This window comes from Mus musculus, chromosome 9, assembly GCF_000001635.26.
Source record: "Mus musculus strain C57BL/6J chromosome 9, GRCm38.p6 C57BL/6J".
NCBI classification, from domain to species: Eukaryota; Metazoa; Chordata; class Mammalia; order Rodentia; family Muridae; genus Mus; species Mus musculus.
Genome location: NC_000075.6, coordinates 50,758,847 through 50,785,925, shown reverse-complemented (window position 1 = coordinate 50,785,925; position 27,079 = coordinate 50,758,847). Strand labels below are relative to the sequence as shown.

Sequence of the window (27,079 nt, the reverse complement as noted above, 5' to 3'; positions counted from 1 at the left end):
CTAGTGTTCCTAGTGCTGGAAGGCGCTCTACAGCTATCAATGGTCTTCTCCAGCAGGGGACCCTATATACTATAATACAAACCTGTCAGGCAAGATGTGCCCACAGGGGCAAAACGGGCATAACTGTCAGGGGTAACCAGACACTTTCTGACTGGATCTGAGTCCTCCTTCACAGAAGCAATCCATGCCTGATACTGTAAACCTGGCCAAAAGCCCACTGCTGGGAAGATCGTAAGCTCTAGTGGGGAGCCTACCAGTGTGGTTTTGCTAAAGAGACATGGAGAGTGCCTTCTGGGGCTGGAGAGGCAATGCAATGGTTAACAGCACTAGCTGCTGTTCCAGAAGACCAGATTTCAATCAATTACCAACATCCAAAATTACCATGGCTTACAACCATCTGTAACTCCGGTTCCTGGGGAATCTGGCACTCTTTTAGCCTCTCAGGGTAATAGGCACACACAAAGTACGCAGACATACATGAAATTAAAATTCTAATACACGTTAATTTTAAAAAGCCTTCTTTCTAAGTATTTCTGCTTACATACATAGATCAACCTTGGACTGAGAGGCGACTATTTACAGTGGTCAATAGTTAATGCGGAGACTCGTAACTGGCCCAAGTGATGAGAATGAGTACGGAGTGCTCAGCTGTAAAAGGGACACGGATACTAAACCACCACCAAGGCCCAGGGAACATTACTGAAAGGGGGACAGAAAGAACTCTGTAAAAGCCAGAGGATGGGGAAGAGTGCTATGCAACACTGCCTTCTGGACAGGACGTGGCCACGGCATGAAGCCCCACTCTGCACTATGAAGCGCTTCTGTTTCTGCTGCTGCTGTTGGCCTCTGTCTTCCAGCTCTTGGGCAGTCCTCTGTCAGCTGCACTGCCCTAGGAGGTACTACCCCATCAGTTCTTGGTCAGTTCTAAGATGGTTTCTCTATCCCTGCTATTTTAGACACTTTTCTTGTTAGATTTTCAGGTTACTAAGCAAGGCTTACTCAGTTTACGGATTCAATTTTCAGCGCCTCTGGGAAGGCGTGAGCTGGTTTTCCCTGAATCCTGCTTTTTCTCGTTCTCTCCATCAGATCAGATGTAGATACCCTCTATATCTTACTTCCTCTATATTTCTTTCTCTATACTTTGTTCCTAGCAACTTCTTCAAATTAATCTTTCACTTTACTACTCCATTTACTAGCAGTTTTAATCTGTTTAGGCTATCTACTGAGTTTTAAATATCAATACTCCATGAATTTCACAGATGCTGCATACACATATGTGTATGTATACATATGTATGTAAATATGAAGTCAACATAAAACAACTGCGTGTTCATCTCTCTAGGGTCTCTCCCCACTTTTCCCACTGGCCCGGTCCCTTCGGAGGTTCTTCTGTTCATTATGGTTTCAGCTCCCTCTTCCACGTCTCTACACACAGTAAATGCTGTCTCTACTTTATTGACTGCTAAGAAGCGAAGATTCACAGGCCAGCGTTTAGATGACTGCTGCCCTGGGAACTGAGCCCAGAGCCCCGTACACATGAAGCCTGTGCTCTGCCACAGAGCCACTCTTCTAGCCTCTTTCCCACACTTCCTCGTGCGTTACAACTTTATTCCTGACGGCTTGCTGTCATCTGGGCTAAGAGTACAATTCTCTAGAGAAACTTTTACATGATATATGGGCCTCTATAACCCAGGACAATTTACCATAAATCCTCATCATGGGGCTTAGGAGATGACATGGGTGACTTGAGTTAAGGCCCAAATCCACATGAAGCCCAATTCATGGGTACAATCCCCAGCGGGAGTCCTCCTGGCTTTGTTTTTACTTCTATTCTAGCCAGAGTCAAAACCAAAAATTAATTTTAATCTGACACATCTAGTTATATGAAGAGTTTTTATAATGATCCTTAAGTCTGAGTATCTTTTTTCCAATTTCTGATTTTTAAAATGCTTTTGGGTTTTTTTTATTCATTTTTATTTCTTGTATATTACACATATGTCTGTGTGAAGGGGTCAGGTCCTCTGGAACTGGAATTACAGACTGTATTTAGCTGCCACATGGATGCAGGGAACTGAACCCTGGTCCTCTCAAAGAGCAGCAAGTACACTGTATTGCAGAGCCATCTCTCCAGCCTCAAGTCCCACATGAGCCTCAAGGATCTTTTAATATGTTAAGGCACTATTAAATTTAAATGGTCTTTAGGTGTTACATTTTCTAAAAGACAGTTACTTTATTCTAGACTACTTAAATGCATAAGGATTCATTAATATTCAATGGACTAAGAGCTACTTGATGTGAGGCAATGTGCTGAGTGAAGATTCCACCTGACACCAGTCTCCATAAGCTCAGCTCAGGGAGAGGGGACCAACCCTCTACTGAGAATCAAAATCGAGGTTCCACTAACTTATGAGGACCAGTGAGGCGTGCACTGCAGACTAAAGCCAGGGCATGCCAAGGGGAGCAGAAGCTGCGACTCCTCCGCAGCTACGGTTCAGACAAGAAGGCGCCCTCCAGCCAGAACACCACAGGAGCAAGGAGAGCTGCCTGAGCTACAGGGGGGGCCCTAGCACCTTTGGGTGGAGAGTTTCGATACTTACTTATAAAAGTAAAGTTCACAAACACAGCTCACAAAAGCCAGGAGACATCTCAAAAAGTAGAATACAAGAATCTGAAAGAAACCCAGAGTAAAAAAACTGAGGTCAGCAACAGGAGCCAGCAAGCTCGTAAGGAAGAAAAGGTCTCAGCTGTTGTCAGTAAACTGTGCTATGAACCGGTACAATCCTCTTCAAGAGCCGAGTTTATTGAGAACCACATGGATTTTCAAATCCCCAGACTCAGTGTACCTGCTTCTTTTACTATAAAAGGGGTGGAAGCCTCCATTCCTAAGAACACTGACTGTAGCACTATAAGTTTAGTAAAAAATACAAAATATCCAATTGTGAGTAAGTATGCAACCAATCACGCTACATCTGGTTTAGAGAGAGTACTAACCACGCATGAACACTCTGCTGCAAGGATGAAGAAGCTGACCAATGCTGACCGATGCTGCTCATTTGCTGCTCACTCAGTAAGTGTTCTCCTTCTCCCTCCCCTTCTAATGCAGGGTCTCACGCTGCAGCACAGGCTAGTCTGAAACTCACCATCGATCTCAGGATGACCTCAAACCTACAGTAATCCTCTTGCCTCAGCCTCCCAAGTGCTAGGACTGTACATATAAGCTACCTCATCTGGCTACAACAGCACGTGTTAAAGAGGCATAAAACTTTAAATACTGACAACTTACAAAATACATCAGCATTACAGCTATGGAAACTGCATGCATATGAAAGGCTGGGAGTGAGTTGCTTAACTCCTGGCTCCTACGTGTCTGTAATACTGGTTAGCCAGTTCTATGATTAATGGCATAAGACTAATAACAATAACAGTAAGAGTTGTATTGACTAACTTTTAAGACTTACTTATTTTTATTTTATGAGTGTTTTGCCTACTTGCATATCTGTGCACCACTTTCATGCAGTGCCCAAGAAGGCCAGAAGAGGGCATCAGATCTCAGGAACTGCACTTAGCGATGGTTGTGAACCACTATGTGGGTGCTGAGAAGTGAACCCACATCCTCTGGCAGAGCATCCAGTGCTTGTGAACCCACTGAGCCACCCCTGCAGGCCCCTGATTAACTTTTATGCTACAGAGCACTGTATGTTAGGCACACTGAATCCTTACAGCATAACTCCGCTTCCAGACACAGTGCAAGTCCATCTCAAAAGCAAAAAGAAAACGTCATTTAAAAACAAGCAAAGATCAGAGAAGCAAACTGGAAACTCAATATGCATGCACTCTGTGCCTTTGCCTCCTTATAAGAATCTGTCGATTATCTTACCCAAAATACAAGTATACTGCACTAAAAAAAACCAACAACAACATAAAAACAAGCAAAGGATGTAAAAGGGTAACTCACAGAAAGGGATACCTAAATGGCAAATATGTGAAGAATATTCCACTGCTAATTGCCAGGGAGTCCATTCAAAGCGGGAAGCAACTCATATACACGAGGAAGTCAGAGGCAACAAACGACAAACGGGAAGGCTAGGCTTCAGGGCTGCACGGCCAGCCGAGAGTCGGGGCCTGGTGCAGGGTCCCGCCCGTGCATATGGCAGGGGAATTCACACTCAGATCCAAGAGCAGAGAATACTCACAGGGAATAGCCAGGGGGAAAGACAGCCAGGAGCAGAGAGTAGAGTGCTAGCATTACAGACTGCCTTCCACCCGCACCCCATTCTATCTTCAACATTAGGAAATAGGGTTCAGACCACAGCATTGGTTCTCAACCTTCCCAGCGCTGCGACCCTTTTATATGGCTCCTTATACTGTAGTGACCCCAAACCATAAAATTATTTTCGTTGACACTTCAAACTATAATTTTGCTACTGTTATGAATCATAATGTAAATATCTAATATGCAGATATTGGAAATATCAATACCCAAAGGTGTTGACACAAGAAATGAGAGCCCCAGTGTCACAAAGCTAGAATTCTCTTTACAAGTGGGTCCCTAAGGACTCGGCCTGGCAGAGCTAACAGGGAGACGAGCCGGGACTCAAGTAAAAACAAAAGGGAAATCTTCCTCCCCGTGTTCATGTACTCTGGTTAGTTTTTATTACCAACTTGACATAACCTAGCGTCACCTGGGAAGAGAACCTCCCTTGAAGAACTGCCTTAATCAAACTAATTTGAGGCCACATCTGTGAGAGACTGTTTCCACTAATGATTGATGTAGGAGAGTGCAGCTCACTATGGACAGCACTATCTCTTAGCAAATACACCTGGACTGTACAGAAAGCTAGCTAGAAAGGTGTGCTGGCACACACTTTAATACCAGCACTGGGAGGCCGAAACAGAAAGATCTTTGCGACTTCCAGGCAAGCCTTGTCTACAAAAATAAGAAAGCCAGGAGCCAGGAGCCAGGCAACCAGGCAAGCAGCATTTCTCCATGGTTTCTGTCTTACTCCGAGTGGGTTTCTGAGCTAACTTCCCTTAATGATGGATTGTGACCTGGCAATAGAAGTCAAATAACCCCTTCCCTCCAAGTTGCTTTTGTTCAGAATACGCAAAGCCACAGGATGAAACTGGAACTTACGCTGTTCATGTCACATACATCAGGTGACAGTGACAGAAGACGACTCTGGGAACAGCAAGCTCAATGTGATATGGACATTCAACTAGAAACAAAACCTAAGGGCTTCAAGTTGCTGGTTCTCTATTGAGCCCCCCATCTTATTTTTCCTTTAACAAGTTCATAAGCAAAAACAAACCTAAAAAGCCAGAAATATGAAACTTGGTAGAGAGGGAGAGACAGTGTCCTGCCGCTTCCTATGTGTCCCACCTCTCTGATCGCTGTGAAAAGTGCAACTGTAACCGCATCTCCCACCCAAAAACCTCGGTTGGGGAGGAACATGAACAAAAAACCCAAGCATTAAATTGCATTGGGTCATACACAAAGTTGGACTCCCCTTCTCAGTCTCATTCCATCCACCCCACTCTCTCTCTATAAATCAAACTAACTTATATGAGAAGTAACGCTGGCCTTTTCTCATCATCAGACCTTCAACTTACAAAGACGGTTCCTACTGCCAGAGGAACCATGGCTCAGTGGTTAAGAGTTTGGGTTGTTATTCCAGAGGACTAGAGTTCAATTCTCAGCTCCCATGTCAGGCAGCTGAGCAACCTGTAGTTACAGCTTCAAGGGTCTGACATCTCTGGACTCCACAGGCAGGCGCGCGCGCACGCGCGCGCACACACACACACACACACACGATAAAAAACCTCCCAGATTCGGGGCTAGGGGCATGGCTCCACAACTAAGAGCACATGCCATACAAGCAAGAGAATGTGCACTCAGGCATGGTGCCCAGGTGGAAGCCAAGCGTGGATGGCCATGTGCTTTTTAACCTCAGCATCACCAGGAGGCAGTGACAGGCAGCTCTTAGGAGCTCACTGACCAGCTCCCAGGTAAAACAGAGTTTTCCGGTTTAGTGAGAGACCCTGTGTCTAAGAAGACACATGGAGATAGAGCAAAAGAGGAAGACACCCGGTATCGCCTCTGTTTCTGCACTCATACACAGGCACATGTGCTCACACAGACCCACAAACCTGCGCATGCGCAAGCACGCACACACACATACAACACACACACGCATAACACACACATGCATAACACATACACACACACCAACCAACCTTGCACACATACCCCTCTTCCCAAATTTGGCAAAAGGTATAAGCCTAAATATTCAAGTAATTTACTGAACTCCAAACAAACAAACTAAAAAAGAAAAAATTCATACCAAAACACAGACTGTCAAAACCTTTAACCCTCAGCGGGATCTTGCGCATTCTACCTAAATTAGACCGTCTTAAAATGCTCCCCCACTGCACCTTGTACTTTTCTCCTACTCTTTCCCAAAGAACTGTAAGTCATGAAGCAGACTAGACTTGGTCACTGTCCCATCACGTAACACAATGCACAATGTACACTAAGTGAAAGCTGCTACTAGCATAGGTGGAATGACAACTGCACAAACAATCCTTTCAAAGAGGAGGCCAGACACAGGAACCTGGGAAGTGCGGGGGGAGGGGGGGGGGGGGGGGAGAGCACTTGCGTCTGCAGAACATGGCAAGACTCCATCTCAAAGAAGAAAAATGAAAAGAGAAAAGAAAGAAATCAGCCTCCTTTTGGCCGTCAGTAGATTTTTGTCCCCTTTCAAAACTGGCCCCAGACTTACCTCTTGGTGGATGTGAGTGCTACCCGGTCAGCCAGCCCTTACCTTGTTAGTCTGCAGAATCCGTGCATGAAATGCAGCTGGCCAGGCGTGCAGCAGCAGGTAAGCATATGAGCGGATGGCATACACGGGGGAATATTCCCATGTCTGGAATCCCTTCCCGTAGATGAGGTAGTGTGTCTGAAAGCAGAAACAAATGTGTCATCCTAGCAAAGCCCTCCAGAGGGCTCACAGGTGAACAGCCTGTGTTGAAATTAGAGACAAAAAATGTTGAGAATTAACACCAGTAACTAATGAAAACACATTAAGAAAAGATACACATGACCTCATATTTTTAAATGAAGACGCTAAAATTTTACTGGATTTATTTTCTTAAGATAATGTTTAACCAAAACAGGAAAACTCTAACTCTTTCATTCCTTAAGTTGCACACACTAAGCACCTTCTGTTTTTGACACAAACTGTGATCTGGTAACTTCCAAATTTTCTGTAATAGGAAGTCATTAAAAAAAATACATAATCAAAAAAACTCAAGAAACAACACTGCAAGTGGACTATGAGCAGCACCTCTGTCCTAGTGAAGGCCACTCACCATGACCCAGAGCAACCTGGAGAGGAAAGGGTTCACGTCTTCTTTCTAGTACTATTATATTTTTCATTATTTAAAACAATTTTCGAATTCAAATATATTTTGCTCCTATCCTTCCCCTCCCCTGTGCCTCTAGATCATCTCCCCACACCTACTCATCCAACTTTTAAATTCTTTCCCAAAAGAAACAAAGACTCAGGCTGGAGAGATGGCTCAGCGATTAAGAGCACTGAATGCTCTTCCGAAGGTCCTGAGTTCGAATCCCAGCAACCACATGGTGGCTCACAACCATCCATAATGAGATCTGATGCCCTCTTCTGGTGTGTCTGAAGACAGCTACAGCGTGCTTACATATAGTAAATAAATACATCTTTTTAAAAAGAGAAGAAAAAAAGAATCAAAGACTCAATACAACAACAAACCTAAGAAAACGAGATTAAATCACACTCAAAAAGGGAAAAACAAACAAACAAACACCAAACTGTAACCAAATAAAAGCACACACAACAAAACTGGAGTCCATTATATGGTGGTCAACTACTCCTGAGCATGAGGCCTGTCCTGGAGTGGTTGTATATCCAGTGTCACTTTACTGGACAAAACTGATTTTCCCTCTCTCAATATGGACAAATGACAGTTTACCTTTATGTTAGTGGCTAGGTTTTCATTCATTCATTTTTTTTAAAAAATCAAGATAAAATATAATAAGATAAAACAAAAACTACCACATCGAAGTTGGACAAGACAAACCAATAGATGGAAATTCAGTTCCATGTGACAGTTAATCATCAAATGCAGTGAAGACAGGAACTCAAGCAGGGCAGGAACCTGAGGCAGGAGCTCAGGCAGAGGCCATGGAGGGTGCTGCTTACTGGCTTGATCCCTGTGGCTTGCTCAGCCTGCTTTCTTATAGAACCCAGGACCACCAGCCCAGGGATGGCACCACCCAGAGTAGGCAGGACCCTCCCCCATCAAACACTAACTAAGAATATGCCCTACAGACTTGCCCTACAGTTGGGTCTCATGGAGGCATCTTCTCAGTTGAGGCTCCCTCCTTTTCTAATGACTGCCTGTGTCAAGCTGACATAAAACTAGCCAGCACAACAATTTTGGCAAACATAAGAAGAAATAAACTTAGAAAGGTGGAAGAATGTGGCTTCTGTCTAAGAAATGGGACTGACCTGAGGAAAATGCCTAAGTTTATTTCCCTCAAGTTTTGGAGTAATCATTAGCTTTAAAACCTATACCCACAAGTATTACTTAGACTTGCAAAACCATTTAAAAGATAATTGTAAATATCACCTTTGAGTATACCAGCTAAAGGTCATAGACTTTAATAGTAATTAAATCAACAATATGGGCTTTCTTTTAAGACCTATTTTATTTGCGAGTATATCTGCATGAGTGTAGGTATACATTTGTGTGCCTAGAGACCAGATGAGGACATCAGATTAGTTCTATTTTGAGACAGGGTCTCTCTGTGTAACCCAGGCTGGCCTAGAACTCATAAGAGCTGCCTGCCTCTGCCTCCAGAGTGCTGTGATTAAAGGCATGGGCCACCACGCTGGGCTGTCATATTTTGTCTTGGAGCTGAAGTCGCCTAAATTTGAGCTGCTGGGATGTGAACTATAATCCTCCTTACAACCATAAACCAACAGTTTTTAAGATATAAAAATGAAAACAATGTATTTTAATATTTTCCACACTTACATTCTACATGTTTAATTTGTCCTAAGTACCAAATCAAGATCAAAGGCCAAAATCCCAGAACTAGGGGCGAGGGATGTAGCCCACTGATAAAGTATTGCTTCAAATGCCCAAAACCATGGGTTAGATCCCTAGGATTGCAAAAACTAAAGCCCAGCTAACGAGATCACCTACTGGTTCCCAGTAGTTGAATGTTTCATCACAGTCCGAGATGTTGCTCAGAAGGGCTGCGCACAACCTCGCTGAGAGCAGACACTTGAAAGCAGTGGATCCTTCAGGGGCCCAGACTTGCCCTGCTTTATTTCCAGACCTGCCCAGAAGGAAAAAGCAAAATCAATCGTCTTATCAGGAAGGTCCTGCTAGGGAAGACTAAAACCCAGACAGGAAAGACAGGAATGGCAAAAGACAGCGCCGCAATAAAACCATTCACCTAAAAGAACTAAGGCTTTGTTATCCTTGAGAGTGAATAAGGAATTGCGTTTCCAATCGCACCGTCCACTTCCTGCTTCTAAGGTACACACTAATTCATACACCTTGGCCTGTTTCACCTCAAGCCAACTAATCACTCGCATGAAGACCACAGTGCTCTCTCTCTCTCTCTCTCTCTCTCTCTCTCTCTCTCTCTCTCTCCATTTCTTCCTTAAAGTCATTCCTTGTCATGGCTTTATCTCTTCCCTCCTCCTTCAAATGAATGAGGCTTAATATAAGACGCACGTGCAGACCGCCTCTGTTCCCATATACTAACAGCCACTTTAACGCAGACCTAACCTACAGGCTACCGGCTGCGAGGCTGAGGGGTTCTAGGGCTGGAAGCCTAGAGGGAGGGAGAAAACAGTAAACCGCAGTGAGACTCAGATGTAAAAGGCATACCAAGGGCTCTCACAGAGGTTCTGCTAACTCTACCAGCACGAAGCCTGCTCGTGTGGACTTGAACCCGAAGCATGGCAGACCCTGGCTGCAAAGATGCAGGGATCTGCTGCGGAGGGGCGATGATCGACGCCAAGTGGGACGCTCCCACGAGGGGCAGGAGTAAGAGCGCCGGGTGGCAGCCGAGATGCCGGCGGAAAGCAGACCCCCGGCGAGGAGCAAAGCCGCACGGCTCGCAGCAAAGAGCAGACCCCAGGCAAAGAGCCCCAGCTCGCAACGGAGAGCCGACCCCCGGGTGAGCGCAGAGGCCCGGTGGGGAGCCGACCCCCGGGTGAGCCAGAGCCCCCGCGGAGACCCCCGGGTGAGCCAGAGCCCCCGCGGAGACCTCCGGGTGAGCCAGAGCCCTGGAGGAGACCCCCGGAGCCGCCCGACCCACCCGCCGGCCACGCCCTCCGACCGCACACGTACTCTGGCCGCGGCTCTGCGCCTGCCTCCCGGCTGCCGAGCTGTTCCAGCTTCTCCGCCGCCGGGCCCGCATCCCCACCGCCGCCGCCACCGCCGCCGCCACCCTTGAGGCGCTGCCGGGCCCTTCGGCTCGCCATGCCCAGCGTCGGGGAAAGGATAGAACTCGGCACGCTACGAAATCGGCGAAGGCGCAGACATTGCTTGGCTGGAAAACGGTGTCCGCCGAGGGACAAAACGCCTCGACATGCGCAATAAAAACTGAAATACTGTGCCAATGGACCAATTGAGGCGAAGGCCGGAACGGCAGATTTCGCTTGCTCTCCTACTTCTGACTCTGGGTATTTCGTCCTTCCTTTATAATTTGCTTCCTCCACTTCTCAGCACTCCATCTTGCCAACGCTACAGTGTAGTAGTGTGTGGAGGTATAGCACAGCTGCCTACCCAAGGAGAGGTCTCTAAAAGGTTGCTTTAACATTTAACACCTTGCCTTGTCTTGTTGAGAGAGATGGAGGCAGCTAATAGTTCCTAAGAGACAAACCAGTGAGGCCAGGATTCAGACTGAGAAGTGAAAACCTGAAGAAATGCTACGCAGATCGTTCAAGCAGGCAGATGTCACTGACGTTGCTACAACACGGCTGGCTGGAGGTGATTTTTTTGTTTGTTTTTGGTTTTTTTTCATACATGCTTTTTAATTCTCTCTGCCTCCTTGCCTTTACTGCTAAGGAAACCAAGGTCCAAAGTTGCTTGGGTAATAAATGGAGGAGCTATATTCCAATTGAGAATCCTTTACAAACACATACTATTCTCACTACATTAACAACAAAAAAAGAAAGAGAGAGAGAGAAAGAGAAAGAAAAGAGAAGGAAAGGAAAGGAAAAAATAGAAAAGAGAAGCTCTTGTTGGAAGCGGGTTTTTTTTTTAAGGGGGGGGGGGGGCGTCCAGACTTGGTTTCAGGGGCCTTTCACAGAGACCCTTTACAAAGACAACTCCAGCAGATTGCTCACCCAATCCTGACAGCAGTGCTGCCTACCAGTAGAAATGCATACAGGATTCTAGAGGGAACATTGAGCTTGACAGAGTTAAACAAAAGGTTATAATGCCACTTCCTACATCGTAAAAATGGAGACTGATCATATACACCAGTTCCCACACACAGTCATTAATTACCAAGCCCACATCCAACCAGTAGAACACACGTGTATCCTTATGTAGCCTTTGATGAAGACTAAGGAAAGAACAGTAAGGATGTGAGCAGAGAAGCGCTTTGGTCAGACAGGCCCAAATGTCAAGCCTAGCTCTGACACTTAGGGTTCTCTGACTTCAATAGCCAATGATGAAAGATAGCAGTATCATGATGTTAATCCCAAATGTGTAACACATGTGATAAAACGCTCATAAATTCCACAAAGTCAGAAAGAGGAACTGAAAGTGTGGTGTATATATTGAAGTACTTGTTTTGTTTGTTTTTTTCTCAGGATCAAAAAGCTGAACTACAATAAAGTCACCAGCCACCAGTCTGAAGGGGTATTTTTGTTTGGTTGGTTTGTTTGTTTGTTTTTTATTAGATATTTTCTACGTTTACATTTCAAATGTTATCCCCTTTCCTGGTTTCCCCTCTGAAAATCCCCCTCCCCCTGCTCACCAACTCACTCACTCCTGCTTCCTGGCCCTGGCATTCCCCTACACTGGGGCATAGAACCTTCACAGGACCAAGGGCCTCTCCTCCCACTGATGACCAACTAGGCCATGCTCTGCTACATATGCAACTAGAGCCATGAGTCCCACGTCCCACCACGTGTTTTCTTTGATTGGTGGTTTAGTCTCAGGGAGCTCTGGGGGTACAAGTTAGTTCATATTGTTGTTCCTCCTATGGGGCTGCAAACCCCTTCAGCTCCTTGGGTCCTTTCTCTAGCTCCTTCATTGGGGAACCTGTGCTCCGTCCAATGGATGGCTGTGAACATCCACTTCTGTATTTGTCAGGCACTGGCAGAGCCTCTCAGGAGACAGCTATATCAGGCTCCTGTCAGCAAGCTCTTGTTGGCATCTGCAATAGTGTCTGGGTTTGGTGATTGTATATGGGATGGATCCCCAGGTGGGGCAGTCCAGCCATACCACTCCTGGGCATATACGCAGAAGATGCTCCAACATGTAGTAAGGACACATGCTCCACTATGTTCATAGCAGCCTTATTTATAATAGCCAGAAGCTGGAAAGAACCCAGATGTCCCTCAACAGAGGAATGGATACAGAAAATGTGTACAGAAAATTTTACACAATGGAGTACTCAGCTATTAAAAACAATGAATTCATGAAATTCTTAGGCAAATGGATGGATCTGAAGGATATTATCTTGAGTGAGGTAACCCAATCACAAAAGAACACACATGATATGCACTCACTGATAAGTGGATAGTAGCCCAAAGTTCAGAATACCCAAGATACAATTCACAAAACACAAGAAACTCAAGAAGAAGGAAGACCAAACTGTGGATACTTCAGTCCTTCTTAGAAGGGGGAACAAAATACCCATGGGAGGAGATACAGAGACAAAGTATAGAGCAGAGACTGAAGGAATGGCCATCCAGAGACTGCCCCACCTGGTTTGGTTTTTTAAGACAAGGTCTCACTATGTAGCCTTGGCAGGTCTCCTAAGCATCGGGATCAAAGGGCACCACCACTACCTCCACGGCCAGCCAGCCTATGCATTAAATGATGTTCACAGGCATCTTTAGGGGCCATCAACACTACTTGGGTCACACACACAAAAAAAAAAACAAAATCAAAAACAAAAACAAAACTTTTTTACACACACACACAAACACAAAACAAAACCACAAGAGTCCAGAAAGGAACAAGTTTCAAGTTGTTCTTTTTCACCCACATACAACAAACACTGCAGAAAGCTGTCACTAACCTATCGAGGTGAAACATGTAGCTGTCTTTGAATCTCTTTTCTGAACTGGGACTGCATTGCTGCTGCCAGCTGTGGGGTGAGAGCCTTATCACAAGTCTGATAGGTCAGTCTATAGCAGAGACTGACCTGCCGAGTCTCTGGATGCTGAAAACGATCACGGTACTGTACAGACACGACAGTGTCCTGAGACACCGCTCGGGCCACAGTGTGAAACTCCAGTTCATCAAATGCTTTCTTTTCATCTACCCAGAAACTAACGTCATGCACATAGCAGGGCGGATACAGAGAATAGCTTTTAAAGTGTTCTATTTTCCCAGGGGCAAATCTCTTCAGGAAACGGTTATCAAAAGTCCACAAAATTCTCCAATCAGAAATACCATAGGCAAGCATAACTAATAAGTCCAAGTTTATAGAAACAAACACGAAACACTGATGCTTATGTTTAACAATCTTAGATGTGAGAATAGATCCAATAATCAGATTCTCAGCACAATCTGGGCCAAAATTAAGAGACTTCACATGAATTATATAATCCTTTCCGTTTGGTTGAAGGACAAATTCCACCGAAGTGCCCAAACTAGAGCCCTCCTGCAATGTCTGAGTCAGAAGGTTACCCAGAGCATCCTTCAGGTGACCCAGCAGCGACGGAAGGCAACTCTCCTTCATATTGTTATCAAATCCAAGGATGAATAAAGTCTCGTGAAATGCTGGCATCATGAAAGGTAAGATGTGGCACTTCCGAAAGACAGGTCCACTGAGGACATGCAGAGAGGCTGGGAGGAAGTCTGGGGAATGGATGACAGCTTCAACATGAACAAGAAGAGAAGGCCTGAGGCCAAGCTTGACCCGGCCACAGATTCCCTCCTGAGCACCTTTGCAGCCATCTCTCACAGGACTCTCCGGAAGGGTACATTCTGAAACTGACACAGGAATTTCTTCCATTTCTTGTGTTATTTCACCATTCTGGAACTCAGAACATGAGTTATCTTCATGTAGACGAATCCAAAAGGTAGGCAGGAGGTCACAGGTCGCTGGTAGGAAGACACTGGGGCCTCCCCGTGACAACAAAGGGAGGGGACACTTCAGCCTTTTTAAGGGAAAAGTTTTGCCCAATTCGGCAATGAGTTTCTCATTGATGGTTCTGATAGGATGACAGGAAGATGCTTCAAGGAACCTCCTGTTTAAACACATAAAATAACTTCTCACTGACAATAATAATTACAACTGCTAGAATTAAAGTCATCTGCTCTTCTACAGAAAACAAGTATCCTTAAACTGACCCTGAAAATAAGTCATCTGTCATATGAAGAAATAGCATGGACATTTTTGGGTTTGGTTTGGGTTTGGTTTGGGCTTGGTTTTTGTTTGGGTTTGGTTTTGTTTTGTTTTTGTTTTTTTAATTTTTGTTTTGTTTTCTGCAATGACAGGTGCAAATTCTGGGTCTTGGGCATGCTAGGTAAGTTACTCTACACTTCCAGGCCTGGGAATTAGCATATAATCTGCCACCACCCCCTATATTCTAACAGCCTGACAAGTACCCACAGTACCAACATCATCCATCATCCATTCAAAATGCAGTAACCACTAAGACAATCATGGTACAGCTAGGGACAGAAGAGAGTCCCAGCTAAATGAAAGATTATCTGCAGGGCTGGAGAGATGGCTCAGAGGTCAAGAGCACTGGCTGCTTCTCCAGAGAACCGGAGTTCAATTCCCAGTACCCACAGGCCAGCTCACACCTATCTGTCACTCCAGTTCCAGTGGACTGGCACCCTCAGACAGACGTGCAGGCAGACCATCAACACAGGTAAGATTACCTGTTCAGCTTTCCTGGAAGTGCTTCTGGTTCTGTAAAGTAAAACCACCGGTCCTCCAGTCTGACTCTGAAAGTTCTGGGCTGACAGCTCTCAAAGGGTAAGCTCTGGGTGAAGATATAGGTCAAAGCACCTTCTATGTGAAAGGGCCTATCCTGGCTCCTGCCAAATGAACGAATAACTCCTTTAAATATTATTTACATCTTAGTTTAAATTAACTATACACACATAAATAATATACATCCATATACATTTATAATACATACAAATGTGTACATATATGTGTGTGTGTTTGTGTGTGTGTATATATATATACACGTATATATATATGTATATATATGAAGGCTTCCACTGGTAAACAAGTATTTTTGAAACTACATTAGAATCTTGGAAACAAAAAGTCTGGCTTTTGATTTTTTTTTTTAATACTTCATGCAAAAGACGAAAGGGGAGAAGGTTTAGGCCCATGGTCTTACTTACCTATACCCAGTGCACTTGTATCCTGGCACAGCCTCACAGCTAAAGGGACACACATCACTTAAAATGAACCCTCCCAGGGCTGCCATGGCAACTACTTGCCAACTGTTGTGCCACTCTCTCTGAGGCTTGTCAGCAGGCGTTCCACCTTGTCCTCTGCACAGTGTCACATGGACTTCTCCTGCCTTTGCAAGGACATCAGCACAGCTTAAGGGGGACAGACACCAGAAGTGTATCAGAGACAGAAACTACCAAGGGAATCAACAATATGCACATGGTGTAACTCTGAAATAATTAAAATTAATCTTATTTGCAGTGCTCTATGAAACCTATAGAACTCTATACCTATAGTGCTCTATAAACCTATAGCATATAAAAAGTCTACCAGTGCCCCCACAACAGCACTAGTCACCAGCTTGGCATTTGCATTGTTTTCCTGTATGCCACAGAAAGGCCAAAATCCGTAAAGCTCCTATATATAATTCACTATTTGCGTTGCTTCTTCCCATGAAAAGATTCCTTACTGCTCTCTGCCTATTCTATAGCTCAGGGCTGGGCTGAGCACTATCACCATGCACAAGGCTCTGGCTCTAATAATCACCATACACACTCATCTATACTTCAACTCCCACTTAAAATACTGCCTTTGCTAAAAGTTTCTCAACACCTATAGCCCAGTGGAGCCGAATACAGTTTGGAATACTGATGTTAAAGTACTATTTTAAATTCATAATCACTTTAAGCTGCTATTAATAGCCAGTTTATAGATTGGGGTGGGAGGAGAAGCAGGTAAGGGCTACACCTGACGACAGTTTTAACTGGTAAGCAGCGAGCTAGGATTTGAACCTAGGCCATGTGACTCTTAAATCCAATCTTGTCGTCATCAAGCTATACTGACTCTTACGATTTGCATTTTTTAAAACCTTTTTGAGGTGGGCTGAAAGATTCAGCAGTTAAGAGCACTAGCTGTTCAAAAGTTCAATTTTCAGTACCCATATGATGGCGACACCAATCAGTACTCTAGTCCCAGGGGAACCAATGTCCTCTAAGGAGGCACACAACTGTTGCACAGACATGCATGCCGACAAAACACCCATATCCATATTTAAAAACACACACACACACACACACACAATTTGGGTAATGGTGCTTGCCACCAAGCCTAGTAGCCAAAGTTCTATCTCCTGGATACACGATGGAAGGAGGACCCGCTTCTGTAAGTTGTTCTCTGACCGCCACACTCATACACACACTAATTTTTGAAAAATAAACTTGCCTTTTCCTTGTAATTTATACTTTAACATCTAGGGTTATACGTAAATCTTTAAGACAAGATTATGGTTTTCTCTGGGTTTTATCTTCTTTCCTCGTGTATTCTAGCAACTTATTTCCCCAACGACAAAGTTTGTGTGCAGTGATTTGGTTATGGGAACCTGGAAACATTTTCTATGCCAGGACTCGTCTTGCCTCACCTCTGGAAAAACTTGGCAAGCAGTTCCCTGTTCTTAGCTACTCCAGCTTTTCGTCCACAGTGCGGGAAGTTGAAATAAATTCGATCAAAATCCCTATCGTCGGCTGGCAAGGCATGTGACAGCTGGGTACAGTCCACACCAAAACGCACTTCGACACCTGGCAAGGTTTAAAGGCGTGAAATAGAGACCAAAAGACGTCTTAAGATCTGTAAACCTGGACAAACACCACCACTCAATGCATGGTTGGGTTGCCAACAATGCAGCCCAGCCCAGACCTGAGCACACACGCGCATCCGCCTGAGCGCCCCCAGGAGGCGCCCTCGAGTTCCCCGCGCGAGCCACACCCTTACGCTCCGGGCGGGCCCTCGGGGCGGGCTGGGACTTGCTACCTCGTTCGCGCAGGCGCTTTAGGTTCTCTAGCGCTACCGGATCTCCCTCCAGAGCCGCCCGGTGCTGGAAGCCGGTAGCGGTAACACTGACGCTGGGATCCAGGCCGTCGATCAGAGAAGCGGCGAAGGAGAAATTCCCCTCCCCGACCAACAGGAGGCGCCGGGGAAGCATGGTCTCCTCCGGCTTACCTGCCGGCGCTCTCCGGGGCGCACATTTCTTACGTCACTTCCTTCGCGTGGGCCTCGTCTCCCTCCCCTCCCCACTCCACCCGGCACTAAGTGATGACGCATCAACAGCTTGTTACCAGGATAAACATTTGGAGCTACTGCTCGGGAGCTTCGAGCGGGGAAGTAAAATGGAGCTCTTGGCCTTGCCCCTTCACCTTTGTGCGCCTCCAAAGGCTCGTTTTCTTTTCAGTACTCGGACGGCCCAACACGGACGGCCCTGAGCGTCTTCGCCATTCTTGCTTGAAGCATAACTGTCACTAACTGAGGGGTGAGACGAGTCCTGCGTATTCCAGAGGCTCAGGACGCTGTAACTGCACCATCTCCTGACATGGCTGTCTCCTGTTCTCTCAACCACTCAACATATCTCCAGGTGTTTATATATCCTATTTTCAAGAAGTAACATTGAACGCCTGTCTTGTTCCATAGCACTGTGAGAGCAACTAGGTGTATGGATGAACTGGAAGTGGCCTGCCTGCTGTCAGATGACAAATGCACACAGCAGAAGAGGCAACTCGAATAGAATGGGGTGTGTACCCACCGTGAGTGAAGGAATTCGGGATACTATGAATGAAGCATACACAAGGGGAAGCCCTACGAAGCTGGGGAAGGGAGACATAGATTCCCTGAAGTTAGCCTGAGCTGAAAGCTAGTTGGGGGAGGGGAGCTCGTTTTAGTTAGGTAAAAAGGATTAAAAAGGCAGAAGGAACAATGTTCATAAAATCATAGTTAAAAAAAAAAAAAAGTTATGTTTGACTGGTTGAACACAGTTGGCCGGGAGACGGACTAGCAGGTGACACTGTAGAGTTAAAAAGGAAGCCAGACCAAATTGAGTGTTTTAACCATTTAATAGCCTAGACCCTATTCTGAGAATATAGAAATATATTATAGAATATAGAAAGCCACTAAATGACAGCCAGCAGGAGGTCTCAAAATGTAAAATGAAAAACTTTGAATTCATTTGAGAAAAAATGAAGCTACTTTATTGATTTGGTAAGGGCTTTTTGTCCTTGACAATCCTGATCAGGTGACCTTCAGAAAAATCAACTTTCCTCCCAAAATCACGTTTGAAAAGACAATCTAGCACTCTAACATTGATCAGATGGGCGTGTCTATCTGGAAGTAGTTAGCTAAAAACTGAAAACCAGCCACCACAATAACCAAGTATAGCCAGCTGTGGTGGCACACACCTTTAGTCCCAGTACTTGGGAGGCAGAGGCAGGTAAATTTCTAAGTTCAAGGCCAGCCTGGTCTACAGAGTGAATTCCAGGACAGCCAGGGCTACACAGAGAGACCCTGTCTCGGAAAAAGGCCAAGTATTCCATTTCTCATTACTAATGAATGATTCCCATCTCAAGAACCCACCCTGGGCTGACCTAGCTAAAGAATACTCAAAAGACCATAAAAAAATGTAAGGATGCTCAAGAATTTGCAAAGAAATATGGGAGAAAGTGACCTATAGACTAAACTGCCATGAGTGGTCCCAGCAAGTTAGAGCACAGACCCCAAACTGTACTCAAAAAGGAGAACTCTCTGGGAAGCTGACTTGTACCACCACCTGTTGTTTGCGGCAGTTGCTAACTTTGTAGTTTTCTTAGTCAAAGGTAGTCTAGTTAACTTGTAAAATAGGACTTAAAAGTCCAGGTGTTCTAGACTGCAGAGATGGCTCAGTGGTTAAGAGCACTGACTCTTCTTCCAGAGGTCCTGAGTTCAATTCCCAGGAAGCAGATGGTGACTCACAACCTTCTGTAATGGGATCCAATGCCCTCCTTCTGATATGTCTGAAGACAGCTACACTGTAGTCATATACATAAAATAATCTTAAAAAGAAAAATCCAGGTGTTCTAAAAACAGCAACCACTATTTAAACTTTGAAGACAATATAATTTGTTTTCAAAAGCCACTTTCCTATGGAAAAAGGATTAGTCATGAATAAGATTGATGACAAGGAAACCTGATAAAAGGCTGCCTGCAGTACAAGGGACAAAAGAGACAGTGGTCTGAACTGGAAATTGTCAGTGAAGATGAAAAGTAGTGGACTGATTCAGAAATCAGCAGGACTTAGTGACTGACTGATCAAATGACCAAAAAAGAAAAAAAAAAAAAAAAAAAAAAAACACCAGCCCTATTTTTCTGTCCCTGATAACTGAGTGGATGTCTGTCCTTCTGGCTATGGCCAGTATCACCTCTAAACACTAGGCCTGTTGGGCTTTCTGGATCCACATACCCAAGTCATGCTGTTTGGTGACATCATGCATATACCTTCACAAAGGTAGATGATGTGAGGGCAGTCACCTACAATCCCATCCTTCACTGCTGTAGTATTGGGTTTCCCTGTGAAAAGGCAGTTGGGTTGTGTCTCTCAAACCATGGTCATCTGTCGATGGTGATCTTTGTTTGGAGAACTTGAAAGGTCAGGTTTGGAGACATCATTAACGAACATGGAACTGCCATATAGAAATCGCTTTTACTCTCTGAGATGTTCCAGCAAATCACTGTATTCACCATCAAGTTACACGTCGATAATACAGGTACCATCTTGCTCCTAAGTCCAAGGACCAGGCTTATTTAGTAACAAAAAGTTGGGGTTTTGATTGCTTGCCAACAATTTAAAATACAGATATTTACTATCTGCTGTGTGCAAAGAACTATTCATTGGGAGGGTAACTACTGATTGAGAGGATATATAAAACAATGAACAAAACACAGTGCCCGTCCTTTATAAGTATGGTGTTCAGTAGATAACATATTGCATGTTCTTGTACCTATGACATAAAGTTATAAATTTTCACAGAAATAAGATATATATTTAAGATGGAAATATATGTAAATGTTCACAGAAAGTGAAGAATGTCAGTAAAACTTCTGTGTGAGGCAAAAAGAGAGTTAACTTATTCGAGCTGACCTGAAAAAGTTTCATTGTTTATTGTGTTAATCTGGTTATTCAGTTTTTTACCTTTTATTCATTCTCTCAAGCAATACCCTTACATTTTGAACTCACTAAAGCATTCACCGAACTGCTCACACAATGTTGGGATGCTGAAATAGTTTCTGTCATTTCAAGGAATGTGGGACAGTGGCATTTGTATAGTCAGTCATCCAGTACTGCTGATTGACAGGAGAGAGCAGTGGGCACGTACACCTGAAGAGGAACCAGAGCCATATAAATTACACTTGGACAAAGGCGTGGAGTTAATAAGGTGTGCTTGTGTTAGCACTTGGACCTTTAAAGCAGAGGTAGAAAGGAACAACTTTCCGGCTCTTTGACTATTTTGATAAGTTTTTACATTCTTTGTTTTTCCAGAGACAAAACCTTGTCTGTTATCTTAGAAACCCACACTATGGCAGCCTTATTTATGCTGATGGTCATGGAGAAGTGTGGACAGACTGGAATGACATGTCCAAGTTTTTACAGTACGGATGGAGATGCACCACTAATGAGAACTCCTATTCGAACCGTACCCTGGTAGGAAACTGGAACCAGGAAAGATACGACCTAAAAAATATTGTAAAGCCTAAACCCTTGCCTTCCCAGGTAATATAGCTTCCTCTTCTTCAGTTCCTGTTAGAAAAAAAATGCCAGTGGCCATGTGAGATTTTCTGTGTAGAATGATGAGAGACCATCCTTCAGCTAGACCATCTAGCCCACTTTAGTATCAAGTTGAATATTCCTTGCCTTCTCAGATGACAAACCACCATAAAAACACACACGTGTGTGTATGTGGGGGGTGGGGGTGTGGTTGCCTGCATGTATATCTGTGCTAGGGTATCAGATCCCCTGGAACTGGAGTTAGACAATTGTGAGCTGGTATGTGGATGCTGAGAACTGAACCCAGATCCTCCGGCAGAGTTGTCAGTGCTCTAAACTGCTAAGTTATCTCTCTGGCTCCAACTATTATCTGCAGAGATAGATTCTCAATCTGTTACTTTTCCTTTCCAGTTTGGACATGCCTTCGAAACAACATATGATGCAAACTACAGCAGGAAGAAGCCACAATCAACACATAGTAGGTGGACTCCTTCCTGTTAGGAATCCTTAACTCCTAGCACCCATCGCAGTCCCCAGCAGATAGAAGGAACTCAAAAGTCAAATGAACGAGTGACCAAGTGAACAAGTTCTCTTTCCTCTCAGTGTTGACAAGTGTGAGGAAAAGTATGAGCTCTGTTACTAAGCTCTATGTTGATTGTTTTCCTCTTGTCTTCCCTTCCCACAGGATTTAAACGAGAGCCTCACTGGTTTCCTGGACATCAGCCTGAGCTGGATCCTCCTCACTACAAATGCACAGCGAAGTCAACTTATATGACTAACTACTCAGAACCTCAGCCCACTCATTACTCCTGCTGTGTATATGATCCAAGCGTGAGCCAGTCTTAGGGCCCGGGAATCTGAAGAAGAAGAAGTAGCTTCATTTTTGTCTAGAGTAGACTGTAGAAAGGAACACATGCTAAGCAGACTCAACATCACTCTCAACATGGCTGCTGTCTAAATAAAGCACAGCACACCAAAAAAAAATCTCTATTTGTTTACTCTAACTGTCCTGGTGAGTTTTTATCAACTTCACACAAACCTAAACATATCTGGGAGGAGGGGATTTTAATTGAGAAATTATCTCCATACGATTGCCCTGTAAGCAAGCCTGTGATGGGTGTATTTTCTTGATTAATGATTGATGTAGGAGGGACTATCCAGCAGGGGGCAGTGGCATTGCTGGGCTGGTGGTCCTGGGTGCTATAGGAAAGCAGGTTAAGCAAAGCCACAGAGAACAAGCCAGCAAGCAGCACTTCTTTATGGCCTCTAATTCATCTGCATTCAGTTTCCTGTCTTGAGTTCCTGCCCTAACTTTCCTGGATGATGGACTTAAAAGCTCTAAACATAAATGCTTTCCTTCCCAAGTTGCCCTTAGTCATGGTGTTTTATCCCATCAATAGAAACCTAAGACAGTATATAACTGCCGTGTGTGTGTGTGTGTGTGTGTGTGTGTGTGTGTGTGTGTGTGTGTGTGTGTATGTGTGTGTGTGAGTGAATGAGGGGGAAAGCCATGAATCTGAAAAGGAACAAGGTTATTTGAGAAGGTTTGTAGGGAGGAAAGGGAAGGGAGAAAGATTGTAACTATATTCTCTAATATTAAACAATTTTTAAAATAGAATCAAACCAAAGGTTCACAAATGGTAGGCAAGTACCCTGAATCACACCCCAGCTCTGAGCTTCACTCTTAGGAACAGGTGTGGTGGTATATGCCTGGCTCTCCAGCATTTAAGAGGCTGACATTGCAGGAGCAAGGCCAGCCTGGGCTCTCCACTGAAACCAGGATTGGGCCTGTGGCTCCTCCATAGAGTATTTTTTTCTAGCATGCTTAGGACCCTGAGTTGGATCCCCAGCACCAGAGGGCAACAGGGAGAGAGAGAAAAATAAAAATAAAAAATAAATAAAAATTTTAAAAAAGCTTAGGCCGTGACTTACAACATATAGAACAATCAGGAGGCTGAGGCAGGAGCATAGCCCGGAATTTGAGACCTGCCTATGGGCTATATAGTAGACTACAGAGCATGATCCAGTCTCCAAACAAAACCCTATGTCTCCTAGTCAAACACTCCTCTCCGCTTTCTATCAGTGGCAAATCTGAAAAGCCCAGCATAGCTTACACTTTGCATTCCTGGAGTCAAAGAGCATTGTTATGTTCTTACTGAATGACCCCTGATGAGAGGACTATGAAGGAAACAGCTTCCCTAACAGCACAGAATTCTAAGCATAAAGTAGACCCACGAGGTTAGTGGCATTTCTTGGGTACTACGTACCATCAGTGGTCTACTGTCCATGTGCTTTCTCTTTTGACTTGATTCTGGAATACATCTCAGTAATACACTTTCATCTTAATATCTCTGTGTGTCTTCAAAAAAAAAAATGATAAGGGAGAGACAGCCAGTTCTGAACTCCTCCACACAGAGGACCAAGAAAATCTGCTGATCAAACAAAGCTAAGCATGCTAAACCTAGCAGCTCAAGGAAGAACAACTTGCCACGGGGGCTTGGTGGCGGTTCAAAAAGATGCTGTAGTAAGCTACTGGTTTGAGGCACATCCAGCAAAGCAGAAGATGGAAAGAGAATCGTGAGTCCTTCAGGTCAGTGAATGTAGGGAGGCAGTGGTCTTACCTGTGATACAGGTAAGCATTGTTAGCATTCCTTCTAGGCTCCACCCCACAGTTACCTGGCAACAGCCAGGTATGCCTGGCTTACTATAAAAGGGGCTGTTTGCCCCTACTCACTCTTACTCTCTTACCCTCTTGCTTTCTTACCCTCTGTCTTTCTTTCCCTGTTCCCCCCCACCCCTGTAACTCTATTCCATACTATATCCGTTGTGTGGCTGGTACCTTAGTGGGGAAGGATGTCTCAGCATGGGCCCGCAAAGGCACACCCTTCCACCTCACCATACCTGCTCTATCAAACATGGCTCTTTTTCATAAAACATAACAGGCATCATTTCCCCTTTCCTGTCTAATGTATGAGGACTATTGCCAGAAGCATCTGTGCCTGTAACTTCTCCTTAAACAGGATGTGAAAGAGCTGCTGTCATCTCCCCAGCCCTAGTTAGTTTATGGAATTTGTAGTGTTTATGATGTCGAGTATGACTAAATTTCATGTCTTTTTTTTTTTTAACTAAGTTGTGTGGGTTTTTTTTTTTTGTTGTTTTTTGTTCTTTTTTTTCTTTATGGATACCTAGTTCTGATCACTATTTAAAAAGGCTGTAATTTCTATAATGTTGTTTAAGGCAATTTTATTTTCGATCTCTGTGTGTGTTGGTTTGTAGGTTGTTTTTCTTCTATTGCCTTTGACAATAATAAAGTAATACTGGTCTAGTAGAATGATGTAAGAAGTATTCTAATTTTTTATGATAGCTTTTCTCTGTCTCTCTTTGTGTCTGTCTTCCCCCCCCCCGCCCCCACTGGCCATGTGTGTGTGTGTGTGTGTGTGTGTGTGTGTGTGTATGTACTGTGTGTGTGTGTATGTTCATGGCATGAGGCATTAGAATGGCCAGGACTGAGGCTGTACCGTTGTTATAGCCTGGGACTTTATTGTAATATTTTGATTTCTGATTCAATCTTATTTTAGTAATATGTCTTCTGCTTCTTAGATAATCAGGACTTACTTTAGGTATTTATATGTATCTTGGAATTTCTCTGTTTCATCTGTATTTTCAATATATTAGTATTGCCAAGGTGTCAGGAAAAAGGAATTAAGTCTCCTTGATACTCTCAAATAGCAATATATATATATTATATAATTATTATATATAATAAGGCTATCACCAAGTGGCCCTAGCCAATCCCTACACCACACAAGGTCTAGTAGAACAATTGTTATTTCAGGCCACTAATGGAGTAGGAATAGAGAATCAGATGGAGCTGCCGCTGCCTGCTGACCTATGAACTGAACTGCTGATTTCCAGACAACACAGCTCTAGCTTTCTGGAGTTCATTTCCTCACTGATTTTGGCAGATGATTGCATCTTCGTAAATGACTGTCCCATCTCTAACTTCGATACTTTTGCATCTGTTCTAATGTGACATTGGTTAGAATCTTGAGAGCAGAGTCAAATATCGGGAGGGATCAGGGGCCGCTCATCTGGCTCGGGATATCAAAGGGAATGTATTTCATTTCTCTTGGGCAAACATAACATTTATGCTAGGTTCTCACTGTACCTGACATTTATGAAATAAGAACGATCCTTTTCTTTCTTGTCAAGAATGTTTCTCATTTACTTCCCTGCCCTGCCCTGCTGCGCAACAATCCATGAGAGTGGATATTGTCAAACCCAGTGGCTACTTCCCTGACTTGTCTACACTGCATTTGGCTTCTTGCTGCAGATTGAGGTGGGGGTTGGGGAAGACTTCCTTCTCCACAGCTTCCAACCTCTTTACTCATTAAGCTAGGAGCCATACATAACCGCCAATGCAAATCTGAGCCCTTTAGGTGGCATCTCTTCCTCCGGTCTCATCGCAGGTATGTCTGTCTGTCTGTAAGGTCCCTTTGTGTGAGCAGACTCCTCAGCTTCACTGGCCCACCCATCTCTTTTTTCCTTGGCTGTCATTCCCTTGGTTTCCATGACACCTTGGCAAGTTGATTCCTCAGTCTCCATATCAATCAAAGGGTAGAAACAGCAACTGATGGGGGAATAAATAAAACCGGGGATATCTCTTCAGTAAAATACTATTTGTCAATAAAAGGAAGAAGTGTGGCATGGAGGACACTAGGCAGAACCTTGAAAACATTAGGCCAGGTTTAAAAAAAAAAACAAAAAATACTAGGGGCTAGAGAGGTGCCTTGGCCGCTAAGAACACTGACTGCTCTTCCAGACAACCCGGGTTCAATCCCCAGCACACACTTGGCAGCTCACAACTGTCTGTAACTTCAGTCCCAAAGGATCTGGTGCCCTTTTCTAGCCTCCACAGTCACTGCATACATGTGGATCATGGAAGACTTATATTCAGGTAAACACTCATACACAAAATATAAAAATATATTTAAAATCTCAGCTGTGTGTGCTAGTGCACGCCTTTAATCCCAGCTTTCCGGAGGCAGAAGCACAGGCAGGTTATCTCAGAGTTTAAAGCCAGCCTGGACTACAGAGTAACTTCCAAGGCAGCCAAGGCTATATACAGTGAGAAACCCTCCATGCCTAGGAAACCACCACAACAAACATATTTACAATCTCAAAAACAAACAAACAACAACAAAAGAAAACCTTTAAAGCTAGTCACCAAGGGCCACATATTAAAGATTATTAGGAAGTATCCAAAATAGGCAAATCAGCAAATACAGTAGTCACATGGTTGCTGAGAGCTGAAGGCTATAACATATTGAATAGTAAAATCTAAAATTGACTGTAGGGATAGATGTGTAGGTCTATGAATGTATTATTGAGAGCACACTGCACAACTTGAGTAAATTAAGTCATATGCAAATAGAATCTTAATAATTCTGTCTTAAAAATTCAGTCAATTATTCAATAAAGTGTTTGCTTCACTAGGTCTCCAGCACTTACAAAAAAAAAAAAAAGACAGAGATGTGCAGCTGTAATCCCAGCCCTGGAGAGGAGGAGGAAGGGGCATGCCATAGCTTGCTGGGCAGCCAGTCGAGCCAAATCTGTGAGCTTATGGTTCAGTGAGAGACCTCGGCTCAAGGAAGATAAGATGTAGGCTGCAGAGACAACTCGGTGAGGGGTGGATAAAAGCATTTGGTGTGCACAGTAATGACCTGAGTTCAAATGCTCAGAACCCATGTAAAGCCAAACACAGCAGCATGTGTATCTATGATTCCCGAGGTCCCACAGGAAAAGGGGAGCCAGACAGGAGAATCCCAGGAAGCTAGGAAGGCTAGTTAGTCTGG

At 44.2% G+C, this 27,079-nt stretch overlaps 3 protein-coding genes and 1 long non-coding RNA gene across 20 annotated transcripts in view; 2 read left to right on the top strand and 2 right to left on the bottom strand.

Moving 5' to 3' along the window:
- The window catches only part of Alg9 (asparagine-linked glycosylation 9 (alpha 1,2 mannosyltransferase)), a 68,415-nt gene extending 57,714 nt beyond the window's left edge, over positions 1-10,701 (bottom strand). For 2 of the 11 annotated variants that reach the window (XM_006509902.2, XM_030243942.1), the window contains exons 1-4: positions 10,408-10,648; positions 9,247-9,382; positions 6,822-6,956; positions 2,598-2,668 (exon numbers count right to left, since the gene is read on the bottom strand). In XM_006509902.2, coding sequence (XP_006509965.1) covers positions 2,598-2,668; positions 6,822-6,956; positions 9,247-9,382; positions 10,408-10,541 — 476 coding nt within the window. In that variant the 5' untranslated portion in view covers positions 10,542-10,648. Of the gene's footprint in view, positions 1-2,597; positions 2,669-6,821; positions 6,957-9,246; positions 9,383-9,942 lie in introns of all 11 variants that reach the window. The other 9 variants (NM_133981.2, XM_006509901.2, XM_030243945.1 and 6 more) reach the window with 9 other exon arrangements.
- On the top strand, positions 10,387-13,959 carry Gm38476. Of its 2 annotated transcripts, none has more exons than XR_379372.3 (3): positions 10,387-11,049; positions 11,880-11,928; positions 13,871-13,959. It is a non-coding gene; the product is annotated as a predicted gene, 38476 (long non-coding RNA). The 2 variants fall into 2 exon arrangements; XR_379373.2 differs by having other exon boundaries at positions 10,961-11,049; positions 11,880-11,941; positions 13,871-13,958.
- Fdxacb1 (ferredoxin-fold anticodon binding domain containing 1) lies at positions 13,256-17,688 on the bottom strand. Its single transcript, NM_198675.2, has 5 exons — positions 17,471-17,688; positions 17,082-17,238; positions 15,613-15,816; positions 15,136-15,294; positions 13,256-14,495 (listed from the first exon to the last, which is right to left on the bottom strand). Exons 1-5 carry the CDS (start codon positions 17,640-17,642, stop codon positions 13,319-13,321), a joined length of 1,869 nt encoding a protein of 622 aa, NP_941077.2. The 5' UTR covers positions 17,643-17,688; the 3' UTR covers positions 13,256-13,318.
- A 1-nt stretch (position 17,689) lies between these two features.
- On the top strand, positions 17,690-24,552 carry 1110032A03Rik (RIKEN cDNA 1110032A03 gene). Of its 6 annotated transcripts, XM_030244552.1 has the most exons (5): positions 17,690-18,068; positions 20,760-20,895; positions 21,000-21,161; positions 21,636-21,702; positions 21,910-22,591. In XM_030244552.1, the coding sequence occupies exons 2-5, from the start codon at positions 20,762-20,764 to the stop codon at positions 21,997-21,999; spliced, it is 453 nt and encodes a 150-aa protein (XP_030100412.1). In that variant the 5' UTR covers positions 17,690-18,068; positions 20,760-20,761; the 3' UTR covers positions 22,000-22,591. The 6 variants fall into 6 exon arrangements, with proteins under 6 accessions (XP_030100412.1, NP_001348036.1, NP_075972.2 ...); NM_001361107.1 differs by lacking the exon at positions 20,760-20,895 and having other exon boundaries at positions 17,742-18,068; positions 21,910-24,552; NM_023483.4 differs by lacking the exon at positions 20,760-20,895 and having other exon boundaries at positions 17,742-18,068; positions 21,000-21,230; positions 21,910-24,552.
- Positions 24,553-27,079: the final 2,527 nt, after the last annotated feature.